Here is an 18,843-nt window from a genome sequence, read left to right as displayed (position 1 = left end):
CTAATTTTTCAATGCAAAGCAAATGCGTCATCATTTCAATGTATTTCCATATCTCTATTATGAATTGTTTCTTATGTAAACGCTTTCTTATGAAGTGCTTTGTCATGGCATACGAAGCACTTGAAAGAACGTAAAAATTTAATACAAAAAACGCTATAACGTATTTGTAGTTTTACATCACTAATGAAAAGCAACAAAAACAAAAAGCGTTACTTAACGGCAATTTACTTTTCTATATCGGCGCAAAATTTTATTTTCGCGATCTCCATTTTGTAAGTTTTAATCTGCTCGAAAAGACTACACAAAAATTGTTATTTTCCAAACACAAGAGAAAAAATTCCTTTTGATAAAAAAAGTCATATTCATGTGAAATTATCCTTAAGTTATTATGTTTTAGCGTTTTTAAAAATTTGCTGTGTAAAATTTGAGAATTGTAAATTCAAAAAAAATTGATAAAAACAAAAAAAAAAAGTTTACACTAAAAGTTTAAAATGTCGTTTGTGGTAAAAACTAATGGGACTACCGAAACAGAAACAGCAGCTCGCATTTTGTCAAGTCAAGAAAATGGCGTAGGCGCGATGGCCAGTTACGATGGCGATAATATACAGAAATTAGATAAGCCTGAAAAAGCAGAGACGTTCGAAGATAGTTCTAGATTGCCTCTTTGTATGAATTTAACTAAAGATAAAGATGCTAGGATGACGCCGCCACCTCCGCCGCCGCCAACACCTGAGGAAAAGAAAAAGTCTCAATCCTTTGTAGCGACGAACGATATCGCCCAAGAGGTGGTCAGTCAATTTACCGTGGATTGCGAAGAATCAACAGAACTGCATCAAACAACTATGCATTTGGAGATTAATTTGGAAACAGTGGTTTCTGGAAGGCCTCTTAACAGCTTACAACACGATATAAAAGTAACCACGAAAGAGGAAAACGTATCGAAAAGTCAGGTTAGTATCAACTCCTTTGATCACAAGTATATCTCGTCGTACCTATCGTAAATCTTTGATTTGTCTACAAAGTTTTTCTTGTAATTACTATCTTCAGCTACAGTTTTTTCTTATACTAATTATATATCAGGTTTTATTTTTTTGCTGCCTGCCAAATGTTTTTCGAAAAAACCGTGAAAAAGTCGTAAAAATTAACTATTTTTGCAATATAATCTTTGGGCTCCTATCTTGAAATTGACAATATTTAAAGACATAGTGAAATCAATTGATATTTTAGGTTAAATCCTTAGATAATAAGCCTAACAACGAAATGGCATTAATGGAGCTTCCGAAAAAATCGAAATTTGAGGAAATTTTCGTAGTTCCGGTACGTGCACTTAAAATACAAAAATTGATCGAAAAGCAGATGATGGAAAAGCCGGCAGCTATATCTGTAGCTATACCTCTACCACCGCCTACTCATATGACATACCTTCCAGCCAAAGGGCCGCACCATAATGAAGAAGATGACTTGTCGTTGCAAACTCTATCGGCTCGTTCGTCAACGCCTTGTGGACAACTCTTAAATAATACCTTGGTTAGCTGTGATTTGGAGAAATCTGTTGAACATGTGAGCCCTGTCAAGGAGAACCTCGCAGAAAATACGCAACAACCTTTCAAGGAAACTCGATATAATTCGAAAGGCAAAACACATACGCTGACCACTTACAAATCAGTTCCATGTTTGCCATCGCCTGTCACGTTGGCGAGCACATCGTCCACAGATAATAATGGGAAGCATTTGGATAAATGCAAATCCTTGATGAACGCTTCGTTATTACAATACTCTCGCGGTAGTCTATTGCTTATAGGCAAATACATAACCACTGCCAAAGTTAAACGGGGTAATCATTCGCCTATAATTATCGATTGTTGCGTGATTGAATTGGAAGCACGCCTGAAACGTCTTAAGATATGGAGAAGTTCCGATTACATGACAGACTTTAGAAACAGCGGTGGAAACGGCTGCGCAAGTATTGTTGATATGAATAATAACAATGGAAAATCGGGTTGGAATGACATGATGCCAGCGTTCTTTAAACGCAAGGTTATGGATGAGTCGATAATTAGAAGTCAACCTCCACAGCCATTTGAGTTTAAGGTAGATATCGCAAAATTTAGTTTCTCTATATTTATTTAAAGCAGATAAATGTCTTTTATACTGCTTCATGTTTAAGGATCCTGCTATTATAAGCAACCAACGTCGCATTGGTAGCGGACGTCTACAACCTAATAAGTGGTCTGATATCTATATGGCATCTCAACATTATAATAACCACAATTCAGCAGAGATACGAAATAGCGATTTGGGTACATTTATTGTTAATCGATCTTTTTAAAGTCAGTTGTGTATCCTAAAACTGTAATCTTTTTCCCATATTTTCCAGTATCAACGGATGGAAATGAGAGCGAAGAGAAATCGTCTTTTAAGGATAGACATGATATTGTCACCAAAAACTATGTGAAACCAGTTATGTCCGGATTTTTATTTGTATCTAGCTTGAAAGATCGAGAAGCAGAACAAAGACATGAGCAACAATCTAAGGATCAGGCTGAAGAACCCGAATGGTTCAGTTGTGGACCAACGTCACGTTTGGATACAATTGAACTGTGCGGTTTCGATGATGACCACGATCGAGAAAGTTTATTGTCGGAAAAGAATAATGATAAACAAGAAGGTTCTGCTGAAGGTGATGATGTCAACAACGACGAGTTTAAAGAAAATCGCATTCAAAAAGTTAATTTGGTAAAGAATTTCTTATATTTCCCTAAATTGCAAAAAATTATATCCGTATATTCAAACTTTTTAATATTTATTTCATTTCATTTCGATAGATTGAATCAAAATGGTCATCGCACGTTCAAAATAGTACACATTCCAAAAGCCTTAAAAAAAATGAAGTTAACGCAAGCGCTCAGGACAAGAATGATAGTGGAAAAAAGGATGCAAGTCCAAAAAAACAAACGCTGGCTTTTCACTATGACCAATTCCCGGCAAATAATAAACCATTACGCTCCTTTAATCATATCGGCGGTTTTCAAAACAATGGAGAAAGCGCCGAATCGCGTTATCCATCGTACTACAATAATAGTTCACGATTTTTGCCATTTTTTTGCGACATAAAACGTAATCCCTCTGAATGCGTAGAAAAAGCCAATTCATCAGCCTCGATTAGTGACTTTTTCAAGAATACAATGAAAACACAAAACGAATCTGATCTGCCATGTTTGTTCGCCTCTGGCTCAAAATCCAATGTTAAATTATCCCAAATCCCTTCGGTGCAAGAGTTGGAGGCTGAATGGCGTCAAAACTGTACAACTCATACTAGCCCTAACAAGGGAAACAGTATTAATAACGATGTGAAGGAACAAGATACGGAAAATATTCGGAAATTTGTTAATCACTTAGTATGTAATAAAGACGACACTCAGGGTATATACAAGCAAACTCCTATTTGCAATGGCGAAAATCTCGCAAATTTGCTGTTTAGACAATCTTATCAACAAAAACCAAGCATTATGCAGTCATCAACGACGATTCATCACACATACAGTAAACACAACTTTTTTTTACAGCACCAGCAGCAAGCTGCCCTCTTCGCTACATTGCAACTAAAAGGAATTTTGAGTCGTCCAGAAGCTCAAATGCTGCTGATCGGTTTATCAAAAGGTAAGCTAGGAGTGTAAGGAATGCGTTGATGAATAAGCAAAGAAATGTTTTTAATTTAGGTGAAATTTCTAAACATGGCTTATTAGTACAACTAGCCAATCCCCGTTTGAGTCAACGCGATCGTGAAGCCATTAATGCGGTACTTACGTATACATCTGGTCAACAGCAACAAATTCAGCAGACTTCCCAAACCCAAATCGATATGATTTCCAATAATATATTAATAAATCAATTACAAAATCTTCAAAATTTGGCTATCGTGCAGCAAACCTTAGCTGCTCAGCAACAACAGCATACCCAGGTTGGTAGTAAGCGCTTCCCCGCTATGCAACCTATGACGCATGAAGAACTGCAGAGTCATGCCAACATGATTATGCAAAATGCTTTAATGAAACGACGAATTGAAGAGCAGAATAATTTAGGTCTGAAAAAGCTATTGAATGCTGCAGCCGTCCAACAACAACAACAGCAACATCAACAACAACATATTCAGCAAACTATGCGTAATGCTACTGTAGGAAATGTTGGTGCGCTGCGTCAAATAAATGTTCAAGGTACATTTTATAATTTAATTGGCGGACATCGCATAGAAACTTTGGAAAATATGCTTTACAATTTTAATGGTTTAGTAGATAATCCCCACCACCAATGCCAACAAAACTGTGCTAGCGCAGGGAGTAGTTTTGTGAATATACGCAGTATTCCTACCAATAGTGGACAATATCAGCGCAGACGTTTCCCTGGGCCTAACACAGCTGCTATTGGTAATCACATTAGACTTGCTCCTAATTCTGAGTCTCAACAACAACAGCACACGAATCAACAATACCACTACCGGGCGAGAGTTACATCAAATAATCATAATAAAAGCAATAAAATGCATGTACCATCGCCGCAACCGGCTGCAATTTTATCCGCCGGCGGAAGTAAGTATGAACATTCTTTCATTACATGTAATCAATTCGTACACAAATAATACGTTATTCAAATGAGTATAATGAAGGCGATTTCAAAATCTAGTTCGATTTACTCTACGTTCGCTTGATAAATAGCGCAGTAAAAATTCGAATGTATCTTTACACTTATTAAAAGAATATAAGGATGAGCGCTATAGAATTACCGTTGTGCTTGAAATAATGATTTAATTTAATCGAACTTTAAACATCCGTTCTTTTAGCTACAAATTTGCGAGGGGATAGATTATCTGTCAACCAATCGAAAAATTATTTTCATAATCTAATTATTACAATAGCAAATACTAAGAGATTGGAAAAGCTTTGAAATGTATTTAAAGAAGTCTGCACCAAGGAATCGCGATAATCTATTAGAGGCGTTTCCACATTTCATACAATGTTGTCGCTACACGCGAAATTTGGAAAGCATATCCTTGAATATATCTCAATGCAGTTACTCATGTAGCTTAAGTTTAAATCCTTATTAGTATAAAATAAATTCATATTGACAAAAAGTCAATTTTCAAGAGAATGCCATTTTCAAAGAGCTTACTGTTTTTATACTCATCACTGAAGAATCAGGGGTGCATTCATTTGATTAAAACGTTTTAACGTCCAGAAGAAGCTCCAGAGCCGCTTCTAAGTATATATATTCTCGATCAGCATCAAATACTGGATCGATTTACACTCGTCCGTCTGGCCGTCTGTATAATGCCTATTGTAAACATCGTCCTAGTCGCAAAAATGAAGCTATCAACTTCACATTTGGCACTAATATTGCAAATTCTTGCATGCAGGTCGGTATTTGAAATGTGCCAAGTCTGTCGAAGGACATGCCTACAGTAGTACGTAAATCTACGAGACATTTGTTTTTCAAAGAGCATAAAGAATTCGTTTCTTGCTCGACTACTGCCGATAAATGTACAAAAATTTGAAATATGTTCTATGGGCCATGCTGTACTATCTACACAATGAAAATGGAAAAGAATTGGCCATGCCTACCCAGCATTATAGTGAATCAAAACTTCATTTGTTTTTCAATGTCTTTATGACGCGCAGAAACCCTATAAGGTATATAAATTCGCAACCGGTTGTAAATTTGGAATGTACTTAAGTAATTCAGTTTGTTTGTCTGTCCATCAACCCAAGTGTGCAGTGTCTGTGGTAAAAATTCTCCCGTTAGTGAAAACGAAGAACTCAACGCCCACACCCCTATACGACAAAATTTTTTATTTTGAAAATAGAAAGAATCAACAGCGCTCTCTCCTTTTCTTTTTTTGGATAACTATGCTGGGTATAAAAGATTCGGTGACGACCGAATATAATTTTTCTACTTCTTTTTCTTTTTTTGGATAACTATGCTGGGTATAAAAGATTCGGTGACGACCGAATATAATTTTCCTACTTGTTACATTTTATAATTTAGTGTTCACGAGTAAGGTGCAGCTAAGAAAACAGTTATCATCTTTTCTTTCTTAAGAGATGTATATGTACGTAAAAATGCAGTAGTTATATTAACCGCTAAATTCGTATGTAATCTTGGAAATTTCAAATGTTATTAACATAAGAATTTAATATGAAAGTCAAAGTAATTAGCATTTTGGAATTTCCAAGATTCTGTACAAATTAAGTGGTAAATATTGTGTTTTTATATACACATATGCGCACGTATGCATACACTGATTATGAACAGTGGGATCGTGTTAATCTTCCATACACATCGCGTTTTACTCGCAAAATAAAATGATTTCGATTAGTTTTTGACTCATATCTTTTGTATAAAAAAAAAAAAGTAAACAATTTATATTTTCGAACTGTCGAACGAAACCACTTCCTATCATCACTTCAAAATTATATTGTTTGGACTTGTACAGTAGAAGATGAGGAGTATTATTCATTTTGTCAATTTACCAGGAAGTTTCAGAAAGAAGATTCAGGGACCCCACAAAGAATGTGTATTTTTCTGACCAGGACCAATTTTTGAATCGACTTAACCACCACCGTCTGCGTAATGTCTGTTCTAAACATTCGCCTGGCTGCAAAAATGAAGCTATCTGCTTCAAATTTGGCTGAAACATTGGAAGTCCTTGCACATAGATACTGAAAACGGGTTAAACCGGTTGAAGGACGCGCGTATACTGTCATGCAAACTGAGAATTCAGGTGTTTTCCGAAAGGAATAAAGGATAGTTTTTTTTGCTCATTCTCATACTCGCAAACTGCAGCAGATAAACCTGTATATATTTGAAAGAATATCCTATGGGAGACGCAATATTATAAAAATGGACAAAGTCGGCCACGCCTAGCCAATTTTAGAATGTGCTACAATTTCATTTTTTTCGTAAAGTATATAAATTCTTGGCCAGTTTCAAATTTGGAATGCACTTAAGGTCACTTTGTTCGTCTGCTCATTTGTCCACCTGTATCTAATATTCTTCCATATTCTCAATATTCTGCTAATATTCTGCCATAAGTGAATTTGCCAAAGAATTTCAAAATGATCTGAATTGGCAAAAGCACAATACCCACATGCCTATGCAACAAAAACTGAGATGGCTTTTGTTTACCACCGTTCTTTGTCTTCTTTTATTCTAAAAACCGGTAAAAGTCGGCTCCGCTCACCTAATATTATAGAGTAAGAATATTAAGATTTTCCTTGTGTTTTTAGTCTTTCTTAGGGTAACGGCAATGGGTATAAAAGGTTCGGCCACGACCGAATATAATTTTCTTATTACTTATTGTTATATTTGCTTTAGAACGAAACACCTTGTGTAATCACCACGAATAATATCAGAACTTTTGCACTAACTTTTCAGCTGGCATTAGAACCTATTAGTACCAAGTTTTAGATCAATGCGGTCTTTTTATTCGAGGACTGTTCCTAAAGCAATGCTCGACTAGATCAAGAAAATACCAAAGATTCTGAAAATAGAATTCTAGCGTCCATAGTTGTAAATCGAAGACAATGTATTTCTTCCATTGCAAGCAAGTACGGTGCCCATTTTACGCACAACTTTCAAAGAGCAATATATAATACTTTTTAAGATGCCTACTAAATTTGCTAGTCCGTGCCATTGCAGTCATTCAGTTGAATTTAGTAAATTTTCTGCACCTTTTCTGTGAGCGGAGCCGCATTTAGTCGACGTGGTGAGAATAATTCCAAAATCTGTTCATAAAAGTATACACTTCTTTGAGGTGTTTAAAATTTAGGAACACTGGAAGGACAAGCCAGATTCGTTCAACATTTTTTTAATCCTTTCCAAACATCTGATGTACCTTAATGAAGAACAATTGTGAGTAAACCGCCCATATTATTTATTTAACAAATACATTTCTATACTGGATGAACATGTGTCGCAAACACACTTGTTACTTTTATACGCATATAGTATAATTAGGTTGTATTTCTTGCACGAATTTTTTCAAAGACTTTCCAAAGAGAAAATCGTCATATATGATCATGTTTTATAAGGACGTGTTATTGTACTCGCGGTTACTAACAAGAATTTTTTTTTTGCTTATGTTATTCTGAAGAAAAATGTCAGCGTTTATTACCCAATAAGAGCACATGCAATGGCCATGTAAGTGGATCTGGTTTTACTCTACATTTGCGAGCGTCTTGATCAAGCATAAAATTAACTCGAATTATTACATACGACATTAGTTATTTGCACCTTTGGTTATTGCCATGTATTCAATCAGACTTGCTTACTATAACTTTCTATCAAACTCATAATAATAATTACCATTGCCGCATTCAGCAAATTTCCAAAACTTTTGGAAATTTTTTCATATTTGCGTACATTAACGAAGCAATACGTCTTTGTTTACTGGGAGTATATGCGAGTGAACGGATCAAGGACCTTTTTGAAACAAAGCATTAGACGGCTTTCGAATATGTCTGTTGTTGCGAAAAAAATTTTGCTTTTATTTTGTATCGCTCTCACTTTTTCAGCATTTTGAAACTTCCTACAGCATTTTATGCCTGTTCGGGAGGTTAAAATTGACGGGTTTATTTACAATGAGGCATATATAAGTTGTTGAATAGTTGTAGAATGGAGTTGTTAAACTCCACATAAGTGCTAAGGAAATAAAGCGACGACGCAAACAATGTTCAATGCAATGTTAACGTCGTTTACATATTTCTTAAAATTCCTTTTATTTATTACTTCGATTTTTAATTAGAGATAATTTTATAACTTTTAACCGGTATTGTTTTAAAAAACCGGTTTTAACACTTTCCCGGCGAACATAATACTTCCGGTCTGCTCTTCCTCGATAAAGAATATAAACGGACGATTGGCATTAAATTCTTCAAGAAGGGGATTACCGCCAAATTTATTACCAATCTCGAAAACTGTGGAGGCATAAGCTTCGGTACCCTTTTCGTTGAAATCAATGCCGGCTTTTTGCAATACGTTGGTAACTTTTAGTCTACCGGCAACACCGGCACCTCTAGCTAGGCCTGCCAACGAGGCGTGGTCTGTAAAAATATCACGTATTCCCAGATCAATTAACGTTTCTTTCAAGTTTTTATCGAATTCAAAATGAAATTTTGGTAAAGTCACTTTCAACTTAGTTTCCTCCATCATGAATTGCAACGACTTCACTTGATCATTCTTGAGGGTGTCAAGAAATTCCTCAATACCACCATTAATTTTAGGCAAAAGAATGAACATTGAAAATTTTTTACCCCGATATGGTAGGCGTAAAATTTTGGCGTCCATATGATCGTAGTAATAAAAATAATCCGTGATTGTCATATATTGCACTCGCGTTTCTGCATTTGGAGCTCTGAAAAAAAGTCCTTCGTAGGTTTCGTTAAATTGGCGCCGCCATGTGCCGTGGAAATAAATTGCATTTGTTAGCAGTAATACGCTGTCTTTAATATTGTCTTTACTAACTAAGCTCTTGAGATGCCCATTAGTTGCGTTAGCGCACCAATTATTAATAAAATCGGCTGATCCCTGTTCATCGGTGAAATTTAAACGTTCTATACCTGTATCATAATAACTAAACAACATTGCTGCGTAGCGTTGCTCAGGTTCAATAAATTCGCTCGCAAATATTCTAGTCTCCAGATTGAGGCTATAATAGGGATTCTCTTTTTTTAGGGAAGCCAACAGTTTTCTATAGAAACCACGCAGATTGTCAGTTGATTTAATATCTTCTAACGTATTTAATAGTTCTCGTTGAGTCTGCGTATTGTTACTAGTGGCCTCGGCTAATACAGCTAACAACAGTTTAATCGAAAAGGGTGATATAATCACGTTTGTTTTTTCTTCTTTTAACACAAGTTTAAGCAGCCCCCAAGAAAAACGATCATGAGCATCACTGCTAAAGGGCACGTAATCATCATAGTCATCATATGTAGAGATTCCGGGGCTGAAAAATTGCGTATTAATTGAGTCGAAAATTTCCATTCGTTTAAGCAAATTTTTTTCATCTAAAGATTTTGCTTCTGGTCTTACTGTGGCCCCAATCAAATTTAGTGCCGTAAAGAAAACCAAAGCAGTGCCACATATGAAAGGTTTATAGCTTTTTCTTATCATTATTTTCACTTTTTATTTAAACTTTGGTTTTATCTTTTATATGCGGTCAAATTAGCGATGATTGTATATATTTCGTTTTATTAAAAATTCACAATTTTTCACAATACAATCGTTGTTTTTGCGTCGCTCTTAATACTAAGATTCTAAGCGATGATGATGTACTGAACTTAACAAATAAAGAACCAGTTCTTATTCCTTCGTAATTATTATCCGCTTTAAGCTGCTGTTAAGACTTTGAGAAGCAGAGAAAGAAAGAGAATGAAACGAATTCATTGACTTGACATAAGAAGTTCGAAGTGAAGCTCGATGTAACAGAAAATGTTAGCTTGTGTCATGTAAACTGATGTTGCTCTCATGCTTAAAATTGATCTCAAAGTACTGTTAAAAAAAGTAACATTAGAAAGCACCGCAAGAGGAGTAAAATCAGAAAGTTTGTATTTGTGTTTGGCCTGAGTCTGTCTCTCCCGTTAGGTATTTCGTTGTTTTTTGAAAAAATCATATAATTTTAAACCTTAAATCTCTATATATGTACATATTGTCTTGGTTTGGTTCAAATGGACTCCCATAATAATTAATTAATAGCAAAAACTATTGAAAGCTATATTCATTCATTTAGCTTGCAGACAAATCTTTAGTACCTTCTTGTATGCAGCTGTCAAGGGGGTCGCGAATATTTTTCTCCTCTTTTTTTTCACCATATAGTGAAAATATAGTTTTTTGTTTTATGTATATGAAATTAAAAGTAACTGATAAAACTATATGAGGACAGAGCTGAATTCTTTTCATATAGCTTTGGGAGCATGGTAGCGTGGTTCGTCACTCTTAGCTATAGGCAGGTAATCATTCAAAGCTAGTGTATCAAATTTATGGGTGCGTTTATAATGCTAGCAGCGTAATACTGTACAAAATTTGCACCGTAGATTGTACATATAGAGAAGCAGTTTTGTAAATTTATAAAAAATTGTAACAAGAAAGTTATCATAAAAGTTAACAATAAATAAATAAATTGTTTGTTGTATTAATGATAAAGAAGATTGATTAGATATATGCAGATGTGTATAATAGATATATGTTTGTGTATTAATTGATCCATAATTTGGAAACTACCATTTATCACTCTCTAAAAACATTTTGGTGAATATATTGCAATTTTAAAATAAATGGGATTTTGTTGCTTGTTTCTTACATCCTACAAAATAATGTTTAGTATAACAACAAAATCTATAGTATAAATTAAAATATAGCATAAAAGTATAAATAGCAAAGCACACAATATAAACAAAAAGTACGTTGGTGTAGGGCAAGCATAAATTAGATAAACAACTTTAAATTTTAAAATAAATTGCCTTATTACTTCTTGTACGTTTTTTTCTTTATTTGTATGCATACGTGCAAAACCATATGATTTGTCAATTCCCATAAAGCCCGTGAAGTGGAACTCTCAGCCCGGAAATAGGAATAATGCCTCATTGTATCAGCCCCCTTAGTTACTTAACATGGGAAAATTTGATTAAAAGTAGAAGGGACAAATTTCTTATTTCGGATATCCAAAAGTGAAGTCGACTGACTTCCTAAGTCGTAGTGAGAACACATTCGCTCTAAACAAAAGCCGAAATTTCCATTTGTTACTTCAAAAGTTCTTGGTGAAATGGTAATAATTGAACTCTCCGGTTTCTAATGTGAAAACTTAAATTTTAGAAGCAATGCAAACAAATAAAAACAGTACAGCTATTCATACAGCGACGTTAGAAAAGAAGGCGAAATAAGATCCAATCCGAACCCTTTTTAATAGTGTTCGTCTTGGGGCGTCAGTGTATCAAATTTCATCAAAATATTTCGAGGATTGTGGTCTGTAGGTTGAACAGAAGAAAATAAGACAGATGGAAGGACAGTCGAGCAGACGAGTGTAAATCGATTTAGAAAGTAATTCTGAATTGATCTGTATAATATTAAGGCAGGGCTAAGACTCGCGCAACGCGTATTTGTGTCACACAGAACAAGTCGTCGGGTTATATGATGTTCGACAAGTTACACTCTAATTACGTTAACTTCTATGGCAATGCCCTGTGATTATGCAGGAATAGTTTGCATTTTAATGTCATGCGACAATTTTTTTTGCATTTTTGAAGCAACACGTACTTCTTGGTCTTACAATGCATTTATTCGAAAATGATAGACGAAGCAAGCAGGCGATTCCATTATTAAAAAGTCGGCCTAATTCGGAAATATTCAATGAAAAAAAGTTACCTCTACGTTTACTTGTATATTATCTTACAAAATATTAATAGCTTGGCAGCCCTTAACAGTGAACAGTGTCTCAGCTGTTTAGTTATTACCTAATAGTTAAAACGAAAGAAGTTTGCGGATTGTTATGAGAATACGTCGCCCTCGCGGGGTCACAGTGACTCAATTAATGATAGTTACCGCTTTGGGATTCTTAGGTGGTGTCTATATTTGGAAGCCACTCATTATTAAGTGGAAGAAGGAAAATGTATTAAATACAGACAAGACTGCTAACAATACCTCGGAATCTACTGATAAATGAAACAGTCGAAGTGCGTGCATAGAAGAAAATTATTTTAAATGATGAATTAAAAATCAATTCTTACTTACGTTTTTGCTGTTCATTTGGTTTATTTACAGATGAACATAATTAAATTTCTAAAGCGAGCAGCCACAACACCACCTGGAGTACTGGGCATGGGCATTATAGCGACATTAGTTTTTACTGTTAGTTATCGCGTGTTATTGAAACCAGAAATGAGCAGACGGCGCCGCCAGGAGGCTGAAACCGCGGCAGATTATTTATTCCAACAAGATTTGAAACGTAGTATAAAAAATGTAAATGAAGATATTAACCTGGATTAAATCTCAAATGCAAATCAGTAGCGGTTAAATACTCTTTAAATTTGCACTACAAACATATAAATTAAATCTGTCCTAAATTAAGAATCTTAATGAACGCAATCAAAACAAAAAACCATTAAATTAACGTTTATTGTTATTATATGAAATTTTTCTGCTATTCCGTTTCCTTGCAATTTTCATGAACTCTAATCTCTTTGTACGTGCAAGAATCACATAAAATATAAATAAAGAAAAGGAATTGGAATAATTACAAATAAAATGAATTGAGAGTTTTTACATTTTTTTAAAATATCACTATGAATGTTTAAAAACCATGAATTAAAATTATTTTTTTACCAAATCTCTATCATCACTTCTAGGAGATCTGAAACGGAACCAATAATAATATGTTTAGAGGTTGCGCATTTCAAAATTGAAAAATAATTAATTTTATAAGGAATAAGAAATGTATTAATGAATTTTTTGTGTTTGAAATTAATAGAAATAAAATAATTAAATCTTCATTTGTTATTTTATTGTGTTTGTACTGTAGAATGTTGAAGAGGTTTAGGAATTTTAACCGATCGACGAGATGTAATTATTTATCCACTTATGTTCTGTTGAAATCTTAGCATTTGAAGTATAGTACGCAATTCTCCTTTTGCACGATAGATACGTGCTCAAAATATTCGTGTGTTGGCTAAATGGAAAAAACCGGATTGGTTCCAGACCAAAGAAAAATCAACTAAAAAGTACAATAAACAATATTACAAAATTCTTATTAGAGTCCATTTAAGAATTTATTAGCAGGAGCTTACACATTTCCATTCATCAAATATGTTATAAAAAATAAAGTATAATCTTGAAAAACGCAACTAAATTGTGTAAAAAATACATTGTGTTTTTACTCTATGCATAATTCGGAGAATCCCGCTCGGAAACATCGCATAAAAAAAAACACCCGGGAAAATTCATAAGATGTTCAAAATCGTGTTTAAACAAAACAATACATGTAAAAAGGGAACTACTTTTTCTTTTTAACTCGTGTAAAATCAAATTTCGTATAAGGAAAATTCGCGTAAAGAAAATGGATTGTGTACAATTTTCGAGCACTTTGCTCACTCTTTAATTCTCTAACGGAAGTCGTTACAAGAATTAATTCAAAGATATTAAATAACAGCTGCTTGAATATGACAGTTGGTTGGTTGTGGGATATTTTTCACTTTTCTTTTATTTACTTATTTATTGGCGCTCATGTAACTTCGAGACCGTTTAGGCCTATTATAATAGACTACAAAATCCGCCATGAGTGCAAAAATAAAGTACCACAATACGAAATAGTCTTACACAATCCGAAGGAAATGAAAATTAAAGGTAAAGGAAAAAAAGAAAAAAGGTAACTAGTCTAGTAGGAAAGAAAATCACATACACACATCACACACACACTTCCTTAAAATACTAAGTATTTTTAAAATTATTGCGTCACTACAGTTATCATATAATAAATCAGGTGTTTGATGAGTGTGGTGTATGAACAGTAACATCTGAGAGTAAGCGTCTGAATTCGGTAACATCTGAGAGTAAGCGTCTGTATTTGTTTGCAATTGAGAATAATTGTAAAAGTCAGTTTGTATTTGTTTACAATTGAGTATAATTCAAAGAGTCAGTCTGTATTTGTTAGCAGCTGTCACATTGAAAAAACGACTATAAATTTAGTAACATCTGAGAGTAATTCAAGAATAATTCAGTATCTCGTGATGAAATTGTTGACAGCACAGTACACAATTTACAAGCCCGTCAAGGCTTGTGTATAGAAGTGTATTTTAGTAAACAATAGTGCGCACAATGAGAATGTATGACTGAGTGCCAGTCAAATTTATAAAATATATAAACCACTCTTTTCACAGCCTTGGATCTAAAACGTTAAATACTTGAATTAATAATTCATTTGCTAACAGCCGTTTATAGTTTTCTTTTGCCGCAGTTTTATTCCAAATGCAACTCTAAAAGAGAGATTGTCTTAACCATAATAATTAAAGTGCTTTGGTAACGCTATTGTGGAACTCGGGCTGTTTGTATACCGTACTTGTGGAATCTGGCCGGTTTATTTACCGTATTTGTGGAATTTGGGTGGTTTATTTAGCGTATTTGTGGAGTTTTGGCGGTTTAACTCGTGGAATCTGGGTGGTTTATATAAACTAATACTTTATGTAAAATTCAAAGCAATCATTTAATCATTTTTTTATATATATTTTATTTTTATATACATTTATTTAGTATGAAATGAATATATAGTTAAAATTGCGTTACGCATTTGAACTTTTTAAATGCTTGCGCTATTAACGAACGCTATATTTTCTATGAGAAACAAGTAAATATATATAATTGCACTCCACCTTTAAATCTGGTTGTGATTATCCTTTCATCTTACTTTAAGACACATGTTTCGTAAATATACACGTTTATGTTTATATTTTTATAGGTTATGTTTGTTAAAAAACAAGTGCAAATAGCATCGGATTTCTAACAAGTTCTTTTGCTTTCTTCCTTATTGTTAATTATCAGTTAATGTATTTATGATTACATGAATGAATGAATTTGAAATTACAATTCTTTAGGTAATTATAGTACTGTTGCTATCATCCTTATAAAAACCAAATGTAAGAAATTGTCTCGAATAGATTTATGTTTGCTTTGTAGCCTAACCTACCGACTCTTAAACTTTTAGAATGACATCCATGAAGCAGAATTTTCCGCTTCATTGAACAATTTTTTTCTACACATTACGCAAAATATACATATATATATTTAATATTTGGGAACATTTTTGACCGGAGAATTAAATATGTTCTATAGAATTTATACATTTTTGTTACTGGCAATGGCAATAGCATCGGAATTATATATAGATTGCTGTTTATCTGATCTACTAAGCAGAATCGGCTTAAATTTAACATGAAAACTTTTGAATAATTTGAAACAGTTAGGAGCGATGCAAAGTGAACAGTAATAAAATATAGTAATGTGTGCGTGTGGCACGCATTTAACGACCAAATAAAATTCCGCAATACTGATTGACTGCTACGGAGTTTAATTAAGTTAATTAAAGTTTTAAAAATTAAAAGAATAATTTTATTGAATAAAAGAAGCTCACAACCTTCACTTACAAGAATTCACTGAAAAGAGGAGATACGCAATCAAACGATTAAAAATTTGTACATAAGTATTGTGAATATTGTGTATTTATCGGGCATACAGATGGATTATCCTTATGAATAAATTTTCATTTTTAATCTTTTCATAGAGGCAGCTATTTGGTGGAATACCTATGCGAACACTTGGAAATTAACGAAAAGGATTATTTCGGCTTATGTTATGTTGACGCTTCAAAGCAGAGGGTAAATTCATTTCAGTTCTAATGCAAGTAATAAGTTCGACTAATGAATTACATTTTTTGGGTTTATTTCATTTTGCAGCATTGGTTAGATTTGGGCAAATCCATAATAAAACAATACAAAGGTAATATGCGTATTAGGTGCAGTTTGTTTATCAAATTTTCCATTTATAATATTTAAAGGAAATTTTCTACTTTCTTCTTTTATAGACGTAGATCCATCTCTGTTCTCTTTTAGAGTGAAGTTTTATCCCGCGGATCCATTCAGACTAACGGGAAGCGGACGTTTAATGCTTTATCAGCAGTTAAAGACCGATTTATGTCATGGACGTTTATATTGTTCAATTGGTGTAGCTGCCGCTTTGGCAGCTTTGGGTTTTTTATTAAAAACATAGACGCGCAATTTTCTTTTGCACCAAAATTGTTCTCTTCGCAAGGAATGTTTTAAAAGAGACGAAAATTCTTAAATAGTTTGATAAGAAAGAATCTATTGACCATACTTTGAGCGAACAGGGTAGAAAACTTAAATTTCTCTTATGTTAAATCTTTAATGAATATGGTCGTATAAGTTTTGTCAGAGTCTTTCTGTCCTTTACGCTAAATGTGGGAATCGTTTCAATTAACTATGCAGAGCAAAATTTGATATTTCTAGTTCTCCGCACGAGAGTAATCTTTTCACCGTTCATTAATTAATTGGTTTATCGTGTCTCGTTCGTTTGTGGTGTTTTTCAAAATACGAGTACAAGCTTGTAAAAGTGGAAATCTCAAGTTTTCCAGTAATAGAGCGCCTTAGATTCACTTAGTTCAGACATGGGCCAGTTAAGCCACTGTTTGGTACGGGAACATCTAAAATAACTAGGTTGTGAAAGCATAGATGAGAACCACGTGTACCGGAAATCCTCAAGGTCTTCGAGCAATTCTCCACCCAGCGGACTTTGTCATTTTGCCACAAAGAAAAAGCCAGAGACAATATAGGTGGGTGAGCGAGTTTACCTCGTCCACGCCCCAGCAGATCTCTACAGAAGTTATTGTACGAAGGGACCATCTTGTAATCGCGTTGATCAAACAGGCAGTACACTAATCGGTGCTGAGAAGTATTGTTAGGTCATCGATTTTATTCTTATCTGTAAATCGAAATATTTAGTGGGCATATAAGCATTTTGACTTCAGATGGTTTTGATTATTGAACGCCTATAATTGGAAGATAACCTGAGATTTGCAATGTACAACAACAAAGAATGCCTGCCCACTTAACTGAGTTTTTTTCTCTTCTGGAATTGAATTATTAATTTCGCCGTCGACTGATGTACACTTCCATTTTTCTTCGCTGATACAATACGGATATACTTGTCTTTACCCTATAAATACTTCCATGCATGCTTCAAATCTGTATTGCTTATATAGTATTTTGATAGTTTTCTAAAACGTAGTTTTAGTTCGACAACACTTTTGCTGCACGAAACCTTTGAAAAGACAACGCGATGCCATTGCTGTACATTCACACACTTTTGACAATAGTTCGAGCGGAATGGCGGCAATGCTTGTTGAAATTTAGAGACGTTAACACAGAAATACCGTACTAAAACAAAATTGAAAGTAAGTGTATGAGTCGAGGAATAATTAAATTATTGGTGGAGTATAACTGCATGGCATATTGTTAATACTGCCTTTCTTAGTGTTACGCGATTTTGGAAATAATCTCACCATATTGAAATCAATTCTATAGTAATTAATTTATTTTACCCGACTGCTCTTTGTTAGGGAAGACGTTGATTCGTTGATAAAATCCAATTTTGAAGTATGCTTAGCGTATATTACATGATCTTCTTTTTGCTAAATGTATCATAAAATGTCTTAAAAACGCGATTCGGCAAAGCTCAGTTATTGACGATTACGTGAAAAATCGGCAATGAGAGCCGAGCCGTCTTCGATAATCAGCGTAGAGCTTTCGTAGCTCAAATTTAAGAAAACATAGAACTGCGAGTTGATTGGTTGTTGTTTACGAGAATTCAAAGTTTGTTAAGAGCTTTGCTACACCATAATAGTCCATTACCTGCAGCAAGCTCTTTAGATACCAGGTTGTTCAATATTCAGTTTTGGTTGTCATTTGTATCGTACACTATTTCCAAACAATTCTTCACGCTACAGGGCGTAAAGCGATCTCATCCGAGACTTCTTAAGTACTTGGGCGACTAAATACTAAATATTTCTATGCGAATGCGAATTTAACAGCTCCGAATTTTGGATATTGCGAAAGTCATTTTGTAAGAATGTACAGGCCTTCGAAGGTGAACGTAATTGTACCCCATTTTATTGATTTTAAGAAAAGTGTGTTCTAAGCTCTAAATCAAATTAGTTTTTATATTTCTTTTTTTTTGACCATTAATGCAATAAAAACTGAAATCATTACATTTTATTATTGTTGACTTTTTTCAAAT

At 34.1% G+C, this 18,843-nt stretch overlaps 3 protein-coding genes across 4 annotated transcripts; 2 read left to right on the top strand and 1 right to left on the bottom strand.

Annotated features, from left to right (window-relative positions):
- The first annotated feature begins 201 nt into the window (after nt 1-201).
- On the top strand, nt 202-12,908 carry LOC119640426 (protein cup-like). Of its 2 annotated transcripts, none has more exons than XM_038038462.1 (8): nt 202-950; nt 1,228-2,091; nt 2,168-2,300; nt 2,378-2,736; nt 2,826-3,660; nt 3,720-4,214; nt 4,290-4,586; nt 12,808-12,908. In XM_038038462.1, the coding sequence occupies exons 1-8, from the start codon at nt 492-494 to the stop codon at nt 12,819-12,821; spliced, it is 3,456 nt and encodes a 1,151-aa protein (XP_037894390.1). In that variant the 5' UTR covers nt 202-491; the 3' UTR covers nt 12,822-12,908. The 2 variants fall into 2 exon arrangements, with proteins under 2 accessions (XP_037894390.1, XP_037894391.1); XM_038038463.1 differs by having other exon boundaries at nt 203-950; nt 4,293-4,586.
- On the bottom strand, nt 8,248-10,385 carry LOC119640427 (serine protease inhibitor 27A-like). The gene has a single exon (XM_038038464.1). It carries the CDS (start codon nt 10,162-10,164, stop codon nt 8,830-8,832), a length of 1,335 nt encoding a protein of 444 aa, XP_037894392.1. The 5' UTR covers nt 10,165-10,385; the 3' UTR covers nt 8,248-8,829.
- Nucleotides 12,865-17,185, top strand: LOC119640505 (FERM domain-containing protein 5-like). The gene is made up of 5 exons (XM_038038593.1): nt 12,865-13,005; nt 13,684-13,763; nt 16,316-16,409; nt 16,488-16,530; nt 16,616-17,185. The coding sequence occupies exons 1-5, from the start codon at nt 12,865-12,867 to the stop codon at nt 16,798-16,800; spliced, it is 543 nt and encodes a 180-aa protein (XP_037894521.1). The 3' UTR covers nt 16,801-17,185.
- Nucleotides 17,186-18,843: the final 1,658 nt, after the last annotated feature.

This window comes from Glossina fuscipes, unplaced genomic scaffold (assembly GCF_014805625.2).
Source record: "Glossina fuscipes isolate IAEA_lab_2018 unplaced genomic scaffold, Yale_Gfus_2 121, whole genome shotgun sequence".
Classification (NCBI taxonomy): Eukaryota; Metazoa; Arthropoda; class Insecta; order Diptera; family Glossinidae; genus Glossina; species Glossina fuscipes.
The sequence above is the reverse complement of the archived record's forward strand: the minus strand, read 5'-3'. Positions and strand labels throughout refer to the sequence as shown.

Excerpts from the sequence above, each read along its gene's own strand:
- LOC119640426 (XM_038038462.1), top strand. The coding sequence starts at position 492 with ATGTCGTTTGTGGTAAAAACTAATGGGACTACCGAAACAGAAACAGCA. Across the intron at positions 2,737-2,825 it reads GCATTCAAAAAGTTAATTTG|ATTGAATCAAAATGGTCATC; the intron begins GTAAAGAATTTC and ends TCATTTCGATAG. Across the intron at positions 4,215-4,289 it reads GCGTCAAATAAATGTTCAAG|TAGATAATCCCCACCACCAA; the intron begins GTACATTTTATA and ends TTAATGGTTTAG.
- LOC119640427 (XM_038038464.1), bottom strand. The coding sequence starts at position 10,164 with ATGATAAGAAAAAGCTATAAACCTTTCATATGTGGCACTGCTTTGGTT.
- LOC119640505 (XM_038038593.1), top strand. The coding sequence starts at position 12,865 with ATGGGCATTATAGCGACATTAGTTTTTACTGTTAGTTATCGCGTGTTA. Across the intron at positions 13,006-13,683 it reads TGAAACGTAGTATAAAAAAT|ATACGTGCTCAAAATATTCG; the intron begins GTAAATGAAGAT and ends TTTGCACGATAG. Across the intron at positions 16,531-16,615 it reads CATAATAAAACAATACAAAG|ACGTAGATCCATCTCTGTTC; the intron begins GTAATATGCGTA and ends CTTCTTTTATAG.